Here is a 14,053-nt window from a genome sequence, read left to right as displayed (position 1 = left end):
GCCAAACCCTAAGACAGGGCACCAGGACAACAGCGCATCCATTAGCGGGCGGTTAGCGACTGCTCCGGGACAAGAAACATTGGGATTTGCTGCTTTCTGCACTGGGAGTTGCTGCTTTCTGCTCTGTAAACAGATCAGCTTATAGCAACAAATAAGGCCACCCTTCCTGGCTGATATTCTGAGTTTAGTTTGTTAAATATTTAACGTTTACCTTTCAATTTCCAGCCTGGATTAAGCAGTTCTCTAAACAAGCCATATCCCGGCAAGCAGATGGGGATGCTCACACCATGGCCCTGCTCTGGCTGAACTCCCTCAGAAAGAAAACCCCACGTTAAGTCAAAGAGGAAGCATATGGGAGCTTTCAGTAAAAGTCTCTAAAGCTTTTGGCTTTGAAACTCACTGTTTGTAGTCGGGTTTATTTATGTTCTTTTTATCTAGCTCTTCTCTAGGTTCGAATAGTGGGAGTCGATTCCACTTCGATCAGATTGAACGGGAACAGACCGGAATTGGCTGAATTCGGCTGAAAACCTCCCTGGTGGCAAAGTGGTTTTATCCTTCCCTATAACACAATTGCAGACCCGAGGTAAGAGGCCATAAATCCTCCCAAGTACAGTCCTGCTGAGCGCGGGAAGGGGAGTGGGGAGGAAAAGAAAGTAGCGTAGGGCTGCAACTTTATGTCTATGAATCTGAAATATGTATCAGGTTTAGCCCGTCTTGAACGCATTTTAGTGGCTATAAAGAGGAGTGGAGCTGCTTTGTGCACTGTGCACAAGGAATTCAAGCTGTGTTCAACCCACACTTGTGAGTATACATTTCCAACTGACTTCAGCCTTTGCTTTTAGAAGGTAAACATTTATCCATATGCACCTATGTTTATCTGTAAGTGGTTTCTTGATTGTTCCTAAAGGTGTTACAGCAGTTTTCTGTCTCAGGCAGTGCAAAAGCTTAATGAAACACTAATTTTAGGAGCAGTTATATTGGCTCACGAGCCTTGTGAAAGTTTAAGCTTGGAGCTTAGAAGCTAGAATTAAACCATACCAAAATGAAAAAGGCTTCCAGTGAAGTATAACCTCCTTAACTGCACAATGCAAACTCTATCCAACACCCAGGCCCGAGCCAGCCAAACCCATTTGTAACACTGCTAATGAAATGGCCTGTATTCTTGCAGTTGTCAGGACAAACAGTGCTTCCATTGTGGATGTGGTAATTTTGCTCAGTGGCACATTAGAGAGGTCTGGCTCTGCAGGCTTTCGTAAGAAACATGAAGGATGTTTGGAACTCGTTTGCTGTAATTTTTGTCAATTTTTAATCTTCCAAACAATGAGGCCTATTCTCCAAGCGTGTTTCCCACTGATGGCAACTGGGATGTTGCACTGCAGCTTGGATGGGGTCCAGTTCTGTTGCTACCAGCGCTGCCAGCTCTTGTAATTACACTGCAGCACTCATTCTCCGTGGCAATTTCCCTGGAGCCTCAGCTGCTGGAATCAAGAAACAGTGTGAAAAATCTCTGTTAAAAAGAATAAGACTCGAGGTAGCGAGGCACTAACTCTCACTGCTGCTTGACAAGGTGAGGTGGGCCTGTTCTAGGGACTCAGAAACCAGAAAGCAAAGCAAAAGAGCTTAGGTATTGATCTTTTAAAGCTCATTCCTTTCAGGCCCTCAGGATTCTGGGAGAGTTTGGCTCATTGGTTTTCTTTGTTCACATGTGTATATCACACATATATGAAATATATATGTCATTATATGAAATATATATGTCATGATATAAAATATATATGTCATTATATGAAATCAAGCCACGTGCCAACTTAAATGCTGCAGAAAAAATGATTTGAAGCATCACTTTGTTACTTTTAATCCCTTTTTTTGTCGTATGCAAGCATCTGTGTAAGTAGTATAACTGTGTATAAACAGCTATCACTAGAGGAATCAAGTAACATGACAGTCCTTTCAATAACACCCCTAGAACTTCATCTTATTCTATTGAATAGTTGGTGTACCAAGGTAAGAGAACTTAGTTAACCACTGCAGCTTGTACCATCACATGCACTTCAAGAGTTTCCTTTCGGAACTATTTTCTCATCTTCCCGATGTCGCACTCAAAGGATGACCCCCATGCTTTTATCTTTTCCTCCTTTAAAATCAGCTGAATACTCCGTTCTCTGAGGCATGGAATTAGAACATCACTTAGTAAATTAAATGTCACTGCACTAAACTAAAGCAAATCCTTATCCTATGCATATGACCAGATTTTCACGCTCCATCGCAGTGTCGACAATGCGGCCATTTCCTCCTAGGTTCGGGGATGGTATTTTCTTCCTCTGTTATGACAGACTTCCATGTTTTCTCTCCAGGTTCAATTGATGGGACTGACAGGACAATGACCTCCACCCCAGGGACCAGCTACACCTTGATTCCGAATCAGAAATACAGGCGCAGCACCCGTCGCTCCAGTCAGCGCTGCAACCCCTCGGACACACACTCCCAATCTCTGTCAACACTTGGATATTTTCAAACACTTCCACTAGAGATCTTTCAAATGATATTGAATTATCTTTCAGGTGAGAATCTGATAAGAAAAATCTCCCTTCCAGTGTCTGAAGATTACCACAAGTTTCCCATTCAGAAAAATCCATTCTTATGTAAAGTGGTTTAGCTTTTACCTGGGTGAAGCCATTTGATGTGAGTTATTCTCTGAATTTTCAGCTTTTATGTATGCAGAACCAAATGACCAAAAATGTAAATGATAATGAAAAATTATTTGAAGTGGGTTTTGCCTATTATGTCTCTCCATTATTAGATCTCTCCATTTCTGATGACTACAGTTTGTTAGCAAAAGAGATAAACTAATTAAATTTTGGTATATACGAGATAAATCTTATATCTTGGCCTATTTTTGAGGAAGATCAAGTTACTGACTAACCTTTCTCTTGCTGTGAAGAATTACAAGTATACTGGGTTTTGCCTTTTCAGTGAAGGATATCAGCATGCTCAGCATGGTGTCGAAAACCATCAGCAACCACCTTATGAATTACATCTCAACCTCAGCAGGAAACCAAAGGCTCTTACTGCGAGACTTCCATAACCTTGAGCTACCTGGCAAGGGAGAAGGATCCTATATTTTAGAGCACTACAGATCTCTAGGTGATCCTTTAATGCAAATGGTAAAGATTAGAGAACTGAGCTCGGTTAAAAGGTTTCTTCTGTTTTCTGCATTGATCAGTAAAATGCTGAAGATACGGCCCAAATCATTTGTGCAGCTCCCTCTGAAAGAGAAGTTCCTCTCGGTGCCAAATAGCCTGCTCCATTAACTGGCCAGGGGAGGTGGGAGGAATTACCTGAAATGATTCCAAAGCCTCTTAGTTATGGAAAAAAGAATGTATATTCTGCCTCCTCTATGTCGGGTTTTATTTTCCCCCCTATTAAATGGCAAGCAGGGGCTGGGCAGAGGATCAGCTCTCAGTAGTAGGTGTTTCCAAATATAGATTGTTTGGCCACCAGCACTGGAAACTGCAGCAGGAACCCAGGCTCCCAGGCCCCACACTGCCTGAAGGAAGGACTGTGGCTGCTCAGGCTGCATTCCTGGAGCACTCCGGAGTAGCTCACATTCCTCAGTGTGGGAAATGCAGCCGCAGCACTTAAAGCCAGCCTAACTCTAAAGTGACCAAGGACAGTTGCCATCGGGAAGACTGCTTGACAGTCTCCTTGAGATGGATTCCAGAGCACATTCCACTCCTTAGGAAAGAAGCATGCTCATCATAAAAATGTTCTCTCACTTGTCAGCGATTACAGCTCTCTTTGGCAGCTCTGGCTCAGAGTTCAGAGACAAAAAGGCATGGAGAACACATTTTCCTCTCACTCTGAGCTTAAGGGCAATGTGAAAATGTCTGTGCTTTGGCTGTCATGGTGTCCTGTGTGCTAATCAAGCTCTTTCTGGGTGAAAAGATGCACATGTTCTTTGTTCCAGCTGCTCAGACCTCCTGCTAATAGAAACAGATCAGAATGACCTGGGTTATGTGGTAAGGAGGAGCGCTGTGCAGCCTCAAATCCAAACCCATTTGCTTTTTAACTTTTCTGCTAACGTTTAAAACACACTTATTCTAACTCATTCTAAGGCATTCTATCAGGGAAGCAAATGAAATTATAACATGATTTGACCCACAGCTATTTACTGTTACCTCTCTGATAGCCAACAGAGAAATAAAATGATGCCATGGTTAGATGTGGAATTATAAGTACAGTTGGAACTTCAGACATTAAATAAAGGCAACGGAACACTGTTAAAGTCATTCAGACCAAAGAGCTCCTATTGTAAGCAATCCTTCCAGGTTTTGAGGTATCTTAAAGTAATCTTAGTGGTTTATTTTAAAATGAAGCCTGAAAACTTACAATTCTTAAAAAACAACTAAAAATAAATGTCAAAATTAGTTTGACACACACAAAACAGCAACTTGCTATTTGGACGTAGGTGTGAACACTATAGTAGGCCTAGTAGTAAACCAATGTCATACTCAAAATATAAAGATCACTGGCAATATCTGTGTCATCAGTGGAAGACTCAAGAGTACGTTTTTGTTCAGAGGTCAGTTGCAAAATCAATATTCACTTTACAGCAGAAAAGATTGGATACAATGGAAAAAACTCATTGTCATTCAGAGAGCCTGAGCAGGGACTGTACATAAATGTCACTTAACCTCACAGGGGTCTGGCTCCACTCAAGTGCACAGTAAAATCTTCCAGTGCTTATAATAGGGTCAGAATCCCAGCCATGGTTTAAAAGAGACTTGAGTTCTAAATGATCATGGCCCTGTCCTTCTGCACAGGGGGGATTCTGCTGAGCAAACCCAGGAGCAGCACCTTCTGCTCAACCCTTTCACCCACCAGGATTCCCCCTGCTGATGCCTGTCTGGGACATCTCTCTAAAGCCTATTATAGTCCAGAGCAAATTGACTTGATTGAGCTTTGGACGCTGTCATGGGCTGATGAATAAATGATGTCTGTCACACAGGAATGCTCACACCCTGCTAAAGAAAGAAAGAGTCACTTTGGAACCACAGTGAATGCAGAAAGCACTTTTTGACATTGGAGAAGCTGTGTGTTATTTGGGAGACTGACAATTCAGACAAAAAAGGTTTCCTCTTTTTTCCCTCCCCCTGAAAAGTACAAAGCACATGCTTTTCTGTGGATTTCTTGATTAATTAACTATATATATACACAATTCTGGTAAAAGGTTTTGAAAAGCAAGCTGTTAACCTCTTTTCTATCAGTAGGGTAGCTGTTCCACACTATAATGAACTCCAGACTTGGACATCCTAAATGGACCATTTCAGTCCTGTAGAGGAAAAAGAATTCCACCCCTTAGCTACGTTTTACATTCACACCATTTAGAATCTTTTCCTTTTAGAGCACGTGGCTATCTTGAAAACAATTTGGGAAGCTCGTCTTTCCATGATAGAAGGGGAAAACAGCATTCCCCAGGGAACTGTTAGAAGAGGTGCAACGAGTAACATTTCTTTCCAGTATTTTTAACTGCTGTAATTCTAAAACCAATAGAGTCATTTTTATAGGGCTCCAACTGTGGCTAACGGGGATTTTACAACAACACAATAAACAAGTTATGGCCTAGGAAGCCCTGACAACATTTCTCTAGTAAAAGATATCTCTGCTACAAGAGGGTGCACCTCTCCTCCAAAGCACAAATTACTCTTTGTGCTGCTCTTGTTGCCTCACAGCAGTTTTTCTGGATGGTGTGTTGGATATGTGTGATGGGAGCACTTCTGCTCATTGAGGAGCGCCTCTGCTGCGTGGCTGTACTGACAACATGCATGTGTTTGTTCTGCTCACAGGATTGTTGCTTAAAAGATGCACGCTTCTCCTGCCTACTAAAGAGAGGCTGAAGTACATCCACAAGGTTCTCTCAGGAGTAAGTTCATGGTCCTTTCACTACTGCTTCTAATTGTCCCTTGCACTTACAACACCATTTCTATAAAGCACTTAATGTTGAATGATGCCTTTTACTGTCCCTTTGCTGGAGTTTATTACTACTGTGTAATGAGTTTATTGATTTGAAATCAGTCTCTCTTTAACAAGAGAAAAGCCTAAGCCAGCCTAGACTAAGGCTGTTCTGCAGAGATTTCATATTCCAAGAGCAGTGGGTTTCAGCCTCTCTTCACTTTGTGGACTACTAGAAATGTTGCAGAGGAAGAGCACAGCTCTTCCAGGAATGTGACTCTCCTGGAGGAGACAGGGTTGCTCATCTTAGAGACCATTTGCACACCCTTTTGACCACAGTTTTGGACTTAATGCTAAGCCTTGACATAGGGACTATAATTTGTTTCCTTATACAATAAGGGAGTCCTCTGAGTCTTTTGAATCAGTATTGATGTCCGTAGGTAGCACAGAGAATTTTCAATCACAGGAATTAGCTTCTAGCCAGATAAATCACAAATGTTTTGCCCTTCCAGGTTTCCTGTTTCAAACTTAATGGTTGTCCAAGTCCTCTGCATTGTTTGGGATTACAGTGTTATGGGGTATTTTTACAGGTACAGTATCTATGGAGACAAGGCAAGTATCCCAAATAGAAAAGAAAAATGAGGCAGTTTTTCTAAATTAATCTGTGGTTTTGGAAGCTATTTAGACGTTTAAGATGGTTTTGAGCCTTGGGATGTAGGGGGAAGGTATTTATTCACACAGTTCCCCGAATTTCCTTTCTGCTTGTTAAAGTTGCTGATTTGACTTGGGAATTCCTCGGTTTGGATTTCATTACCAACCAGTCTGGATCTTGATTAGCCGTTTATTATCTAAGATGACATGGGAGAAGGAGAACATTTGATTACACAGCTTCAAATTCACAGCTCAAGAGGCTTACTTACCGTAATGACTGCTGTGATTGCAAAGATGCAGTAGAACACTCTGGGTTGGGCTTCTTAACACTACTTGAGACGTTTGATAGTGAAGTGCTGGAATTGCCATAGTGGAGGCTTTAGTGGAGAGCAACAGTAAAACAAAATACAGAAAGAAATTCTCTCTGAAAAGAACAGGCACCCTGAGCCCATTTAAAAAGCATTTAAGTCTTAGAAACTTGTGTTACACGTGTTCTATACACATGCAGCAAGAAAGGCTTTGATAATACCAAAACCTGTATTATCTTTCTGTGGTTAAGAGCTACAGATAATTACTTGTGCTGGGACATTTGTCTTTGTAGCAAATCCCTTTCTGTACTTCTCCACATAAGGTTCCAAACTAAGATCTTGGCTCTGAATGTGGGACACCATTGGCAGCTTTTGATTCTGGGCTGCACTAAGCTTAAGCACAACCTCTGGCATAATGCACAGCCCCTCTATAGCAGATAATGGTTTCCCTTTGCTCATAAGGAAGGAGCTGTGCAGGCACCACACTGCAGGTATGACACCTTCCCTCCCTGTCCTTCTGAGAAACTGCAGGACAGATTGCATTGATCCAATAGGAGAAATGGCATTGTGATGGACATCTAGGGCTCAATCTCTTCATTTTTACCCCCTCTCTTTTGTAACCTTCAGATCCTAACAGCAGGCTGGGATGAACTGGAGTGTCACCGGGTTTTTAACTTCCTCTGGGAGCTGAGCAATTTAGCCCGTAAAGTACAGACAGTTGTGAGCAGCAAACCAGGTAATCATCAAAGCAGACAAAAGCCCTACCAAATCGAAACACACTATCAAGGAAAAGGCAGAAAATGGAGCTCCATTACTGCAAACAAAACGTGTCTAGAATTGAGACTGCTTTATCTCTCCTAAGCCTTGTAGCACCAATCCTTTCCAGACTCATGTACATTCTATTGGCTCCAACGTTAGGCAGAAAATGGGCATTTGAAGGCAAATACTTGGCCTTCACACAGATAGATAGAGGTATTTTTTGCTTACCAGCATCAAAGATAAATGCTTTTGTTACCCTAATGCTTTTCACTTACCCTAAAGTGAAAAGAGTTGTCCTGAGAGGCATTGGGGTGTTTTGAATCATTCCATTATCAAACCAATGCATAAGTTATATATGTATGTGAATAGTAACATGGACTTGAACCTTTCTGACTGTACACCAGTACCAGTGAAATCAGCAGGAAAGGAACCAGCACAGAAAGAGAGGGAATCAGTAAAAAGTCAGGTTTAATGTTTCTAAAACTCAGCAGTGATGTGGCACACACCTCTCAAGAAATTCTCATGTTGTGCAGCACAGGACTGGGTATTTCTATGGGACACTATCCACAGCCACATACACACCTCCCTCCTATTTCCACTTACTGATGCCAAACCCCAGAAACCAAAACCCAGCTGAGAGCTCTTGAACTAGACATGAGTTGCTGCAGAAAGGTACCACATGCTGCATCAATAGATCCTATGGCCTGAATTAGTGCAACGTACCTAAAAGAGCCAGAATTTCCTTCAATCCCTCTCGATGCTCTGGTGCAGCTTTAAGAAAATCCTTCTTTTTCTTCCTATGAAGGAAGTGATCATCTGTATCACCTCAGGCTTACTGGATTGATAACATCCACCTTCTTTTGCCCCAGGAAGTGCCCAGAAGCTGGAGCTGAGGATCAGGTTGTACTGCCGCAGCGTCTTGTTGAACCACTGGGTTCATCGCAGCGACTCCGCGTTCTGGCTGACCCGCATTTTGAAGCCATGGCCCATGGTTAACCAAGCTCGCCTGCTGTACATCATCTTTGGGCCAGTGTCCTCTCTTGATGGTGAGTAGTCGGGGGGGGTGTGTGTGTGTGTGTGTCATTTACAGAGTTTGTTTAATCACTTGGTCACTTACCAGCAGTTGTGGTTCATATATTGCTCAGGACACGTGGTTTGGAAGAAAATGATACAAGGACCAACAGATGAAGCCAGCCTGAAAGGTCTAGCAGAGGCCATTAAACTGCTCTATGATGCAGAAGCTAGAGAATGGACAACAGACGATGTCATCAGTCTTGTGGATGAGCTGTCAGGTGTGGTTTTGCCTTTATCATTAATCCATAGGATTATACACTCATGGCCTAAAATCTGGCAGTGGGTGTGTTTCCAGCACACGGGTGCCTGGGGAAGCTGATTGTGATATTCCTTACAGTAGCTGCAGCATAACTGGAAAAGCCATTACACATGGAAGCCAGGCAGTAGCTGGGGAGGAGAGAAACCCAGCACTGCTGACAAATCCAGGCTGTCTTTCCCCATTGTGAAGTATTTTAAGAACCCATGCAGACCTTTTAAAATCCAAGTCTTGTCTAGCCATTAGTGAGGAAACGTTGTGCAAGCTGTGTAAGCTGAAAACATAATGGTTGTTCCAGCCAACATCTACTGAACAATGTTAACAGCTACACTGAAAGTTAGCTTGGGGTGAGGTTGTGTCATGAAAGCTATTGTGAAGAGCTCTAACTGCACTGCTGGTAGGAGCTTCAGTGCTGCAACTGCAATCCAGAGAGTATCCCCTCCATGTCCTGGTTAGCTATCAAAGCCAATGATTCACAGATTCATGTCATTCAGAGCAGTTCTTGTGGCACTCCTTTCTTTTGTTCAAAGCTGGCTGTAACTCTCTCTGGTTCCTGCAGTGGTTCCCAGGGAGTGGCTCATGGAGAACAATGCTCGGCTGCTCATTCTGAGTGGAAACAACATCTGCTTCACGTTCATGGCCAGTAAAGCTGTGAACGGGCGAGTGGCTGAGTTAGCCAGGCTCGTGGTGTTCCTGGCCTTGGTGAGTGCCCCTGAACAGAGCATGCTCAGGCCTTTTGTCTCTTTACCCCCAGATTTGCTTTCCCAGACTTGAAAACTGTTGCCCCATCTATTCCTACGTACCAGGAGTAAGTCCTGGCAGAGGCTTGGGAACTCTTTCACCCTCTGGTCCCTGTGCAGCCGCTGCAAAGCCTGGCTTTGAGGAGAAGTACCACTAGCAGAAAGTGGAGCAGCTCCTCCATTAGCATGCCAACCACAACAGCAACCTCTATGTCCTGAGAGCAGCCCCTCATTTTCTAGGCCATAGCTACAGCCCTGCATTAGAATCAACGCTTAATCCTAAAATTTAATCTTGCCTTCTGTGGTTTTGTTCCCACCATAAAAGGCGTGTTTCTAATGTTCCCCATGTCCATCAGGTCTGTGAGAAGGACCTGTACTGCATGGACTGGGCAGTAAAAATGATGCAGAAGGTCTGCAACGTTTTCAGCACTCCAGGGGAGAGAAACTACTTTCTACAGTGTCTGGAGAATGCCTTTGCTCACCTCATCATGGACATGCTCCAGGCAGTGCTGTCTGGTAAGCACTGACAAGGGCAGGGAGCAACTTGGTCAGCATGGCACCACATCCAGGCCTCCTTCTTCCCTCACCACCAGAGCAATATGGGGCTGCCTCAAGTGCTTTGATATCATAAAATCAATGTCATAAGTAATCATGAGTGTCAATACCTAGAAAGGCTGACAAGAAACCTGGAGAGGGGCTTGGGACAAGGGATTGTAGGGACAGGATGAGGGGAATGGCTTTAACCTGCCAGAGAGGAGACTGAGATGAGCTCTTAGGCAGAAGCTCTTCCCTGTGAGGGTGCTGAGGCGCTGGCACAGGGTGCCCAGAGAAGCTGTGGCTGCCCCATCCCTGGCAGTGTTCAAGGCCAGGTTGGACACAGGGGCTTGGAGCAAGCTGCTCCAGTGGAAGGGGTCCCTGCCTGTGGCAGGGGTTGGAGCTGGAGGAGCTTTAAGGTCCCTTCCAACCCAAACCAGGCTGGGATCCTATGATAATTGGGAGAGACATTTCTTTTAACCAGTCCCTCTTGCCTCAGAGATTCCCAGTGCCATGGCCAGGGGAAGCCACACTCTTCTAAAACAGGTCCCACCAAGCGTTAGGCCCAAGATCCTTCTGGGCTGAGCCTAAACCAGGGCTCTGAGCAGCTGCTCCCTGTACCACAGCTTGTCAGCCTCCATAAAGCCTCCAGACTGCTGATGGTAACAAGCTGGAGAGATGAACACCCTGCTCCTGCATCTTAATGCACAATTGCTCTTGTCCATCTTCGGACAAGCTGGTGAGGGAAATGTTGGAGAGTCTCCAGTGTGCTTCCTCAGCTGCGCTGCCCTTAGGTGCTGTAACTGATGCCTTGTACATCTAAGCAGAGGCTGCTGAAAACACACAGGGAATAAGACTTAGCTTCAAGAAGTAATTGTGTTTCACTGGTCATCCCTAACTGCTTTGCTCTGCTCCCGCAGGGGATCGTGATGAAGAGGACAGCAGCTTCTTGAACTTGTTTCACCTTGTCAACGCACAAGCGAACTTCCATAAGGAATTCCTATGCCTGAGCCTGGTCAGCCCCAGCAGCAGCACTGCCTGACGCTCCGGGTGTGCCGGACTCTGCTCAAATCCTGCTGGGGTTTTCCAAAGCTTTTTTTTTTTCCTAAGCATTTTTTTCAAAGCAATGTCCAATTATTTGTGAAAAACTTCCATTCCAGCAGGAGCTGGAGCGGCAGCGGGAGGAGCCAGGGACACATCAGCCCAGTGGAATGAGCTCATGGAGCTGCTGGGACCTCGCAGTGGAGTTCTGGGCCTTTAGCTGCTCTGTGGCAGCACTGAGGAAGGCAGTGGGGGCCTCTCCTTTGGGAACATACCCTGCATTCTTTTCCCACTGTGGCTGTTTGCATACACAATAAAAATGACACCGTTTCCGCGTTTGAGGGGCACACACAAATTGAAGAATGTTATCTTAGTTCAGAACCAAAAATATTTGGATCTTTCCATTTTGCTTTCCCTTGGGAATCGGAGGAGAAAGAGGCAGATGTAAGTAGAGAAGTGCAGCTACACTGAAGAGGTCTCTCTCACTACCTCTTAATCCTGGGACAGAAGCACTCTCTATATTCCTCAGCCCACTTTAGCAGGAAGAGGTGATTCCTGACAGCCTTTGATCAAGCAAGGCAATCCCCCCTCAAACCACAGGCACCTTCTACCCATAAACCAAGAAACTTCAGATCCCTCTCCCTGCCTTGTGTGAGAAGCGAGCTGTTAAAGGGTTGTTGTAGGACTTAGCCGAGTGGAAGATACACGTTAAACCCACGTAGGCTAAGATCACTGTTTCATTAAGGTACATAAATGTTTGCTCCTTAGGAAAGGTTTTGGTTCTCTCCTATATTGCCTTCAAGCCTATGTGATGCACAATAAAGAGCACTTACTTTACTCTGTGTTGTTTACAACGTGGCTGTTTTTCTCCCGATGATTAAAGAGCCTCTCCTCCACCCAAACATTTCTGTGTTCCTCCAGGACCAGATTTTAGCTGCAGGGACCCACGTTCAGCTTCGGAAGTGCTTCAGCTGCAGGCGACAGCCGACTGATGGCAGCTGCCCCCACTTGGTTTCACCAGTGACAGCAGCCTGCACGTTAAAGATCCTTCAACGTGGTGAATACGCTATTACCGGCAGGATCTGACTCCATTAAGGAGTGAGGATGGCATATGTGTTTGCTGAGGATCCTTGCAGCGCGCCGGTAGATGGCAGAGGTGAAACCGTTCCTGAGAGGAGTGTCTGCAGAATCGCTTCCAACATCCCTTTTCCTTGCTCTTGGAAGGTTAGCAAGAGCACACTGCATTCCTACAACTGCTCTGCAACTACGTGTAACTGGCTCTGAAGGAAGCCAAAAGCAAGGCTCTTTGTCCAAGGCTTTGTCAGTGAACTGAGTGCCTCCAAACTGATCCCAAAGGAGCTCAAACTACCAGGAGCAAATACAGGGGCACATACAGGGACAGGGAGATACAGCTGAGGAGCCGCTGTGCTGGAATGCTACTGCCTGGATCAATCACTGTCCCACTGCTCTAGATACAGGGATCACCATCAATAAATCATCTTGGTTGGTGGAATCCAGAATAACGGATTGATAACAGTGTCCTGCACCTTCCCGCTCCACTGGGTTTCCAGTGTGTCACTGCTCTGACACAAAGCACCCCCCAGGCTGGAAGAGCTCCCCCATCAGCACCTGGCTCCTCTCCTGGGACAAGGACACGGTGGCAATAGCCTGTCCCAAAGGATGCCCTGGGGCCAGCACAGCAGCACAGGAGGAGTTCTTTGATTCACCGGCAGCAGCCCCAGGCTGAAGGCCCAGTTGTGCTAAAGCTGCCCACTGTGAGTTATTGATGGTGTCATTAATCATTATGAACTGCTCTTTTCCTTGCACACAGCCCAGCTCAGTGCTGGCTTCTGCAGCGTTCATACGTACACCAGCATTGCCACCAGCAAGGACCAAAGCTCAACCCCTTCCCAGTGGGACTCCCCAGACCACTTGTGCTTGACCTGGGAATGCACCACACTTGAAGCCAGTATCACCAACATCACCCTCTGATGTGCTCTGGTGATTGAACACCTCTGGGCTAGCACAAACCCTGGATCCAGAGGAGCTTGGAGAAGAAAAAGCTGCCAAATCTGAACTGCTGCCATGAGGAGCTGAAACCCTCCCAGCGTGAGAGGCAAAATTCCCTCTGTGCCAGTGTGGAGCCCTGGATCCCATCTGCTGCAGCCACTTCTCCTGCCCGGTGGTCTCCATCCTTCTGCACTTCACCCTCCAGCACGGAGCTGTCTGGTTTGGGACAGGGAGGAAGGGATCATTCCACCCTGCTGGTGGGTGTGGAAGGGCCGTGGAGGGGAGAGGAGAGCTTGGAGTAAGAGAAAATGACTGCTCCTGGTCTCACACTCAGCTGAGTTTCCATTCCATGCATTCCTCCTTACTCACTCTCTCTTAATCACTGCAGATGTTGACATCAGACACAGGCCCACGGAGGGGAGGTTGGTGAGAACATGACTTGTGCCTGAAGAAATTCCTCCCAGAATACTCCCAGCTTCCCATTTTCGGCTATATTTGGTGGTGGAGTGAGGAGAAGCTTTTCCCCATCTCCAGGCCTCGGCTCTCTGCACCCCAAGGACACGCCTGGGACCAGAGTCACCAACTTGGGCTTTCTCCCCAGAGTTTTACTAAGAGGAAATTGCCGTGTCAAGCGCTCAGCTGGCAGCACCGACCACATCCAGCATTCCCAGGCTCTGAAATCCCCCTGCTTCCTGCAAACAGCATCTTCTGAAGGTCCCATCGACCAC

At 45.5% G+C, this 14,053-nt stretch overlaps 1 protein-coding gene across 4 annotated transcripts; it reads left to right on the top strand.

The window, feature by feature from the left end:
* Positions 1–468: 468 nt before the first annotated feature.
* FBXO47 (F-box protein 47) lies at positions 469–11,385 on the top strand. 4 transcript variants are annotated; one of them, XM_057433234.1, is made up of 12 exons: positions 469–583; positions 730–845; positions 2,355–2,561; positions 2,974–3,144; positions 5,847–5,923; positions 6,465–6,542; positions 7,539–7,647; positions 8,540–8,716; positions 8,816–8,962; positions 9,560–9,702; positions 10,097–10,256; positions 11,195–11,385. In XM_057433234.1, the coding sequence occupies exons 3-12, from the start codon at positions 2,381–2,383 to the stop codon at positions 11,314–11,316; spliced, it is 1,365 nt and encodes a 454-aa protein (XP_057289217.1). In that variant the 5' UTR covers positions 469–583; positions 730–845; positions 2,355–2,380; the 3' UTR covers positions 11,317–11,385. The 4 variants fall into 4 exon arrangements, with proteins under 4 accessions (XP_057289217.1, XP_057289218.1, XP_057289219.1 ...); XM_057433235.1 differs by lacking the exon at positions 730–845; XM_057433236.1 differs by lacking the exon at positions 2,974–3,144.
* Positions 11,386–14,053: the final 2,668 nt, after the last annotated feature.

The sequence above is a fragment of the Pezoporus wallicus genome, unplaced genomic scaffold (genome assembly GCF_028554395.1).
Source record: "Pezoporus wallicus isolate ANWC-B61680 ecotype Strahan unplaced genomic scaffold, APGP_CSIRO_Pwel_v1 contig_10813, whole genome shotgun sequence".
Classification (NCBI taxonomy): domain Eukaryota; kingdom Metazoa; phylum Chordata; class Aves; order Psittaciformes; family Psittacidae; genus Pezoporus; species Pezoporus wallicus.
This window is presented reverse-complemented; position numbering and strand designations above follow the sequence as displayed.

What these genes read in the sequence shown, in the direction of transcription:
- FBXO47 (XM_057433235.1), top strand. Translation starts at nt 2,381, where the DNA reads ATGACCTCCACCCCAGGGACCAGCTACACCTTGATTCCGAATCAGAAA. An exon ending in TCCACAAGGTTCTCTCAGGA is followed by an intron (nt 5,924 to 6,464) that starts GTAAGTTCATGG and finishes TTGCCCTTCCAG; the next exon opens with GTTTCCTGTTTCAAACTTAA. An exon ending in TCGTGGTGTTCCTGGCCTTG is followed by an intron (nt 9,703 to 10,096) that starts GTGAGTGCCCCT and finishes CATGTCCATCAG; the next exon opens with GTCTGTGAGAAGGACCTGTA.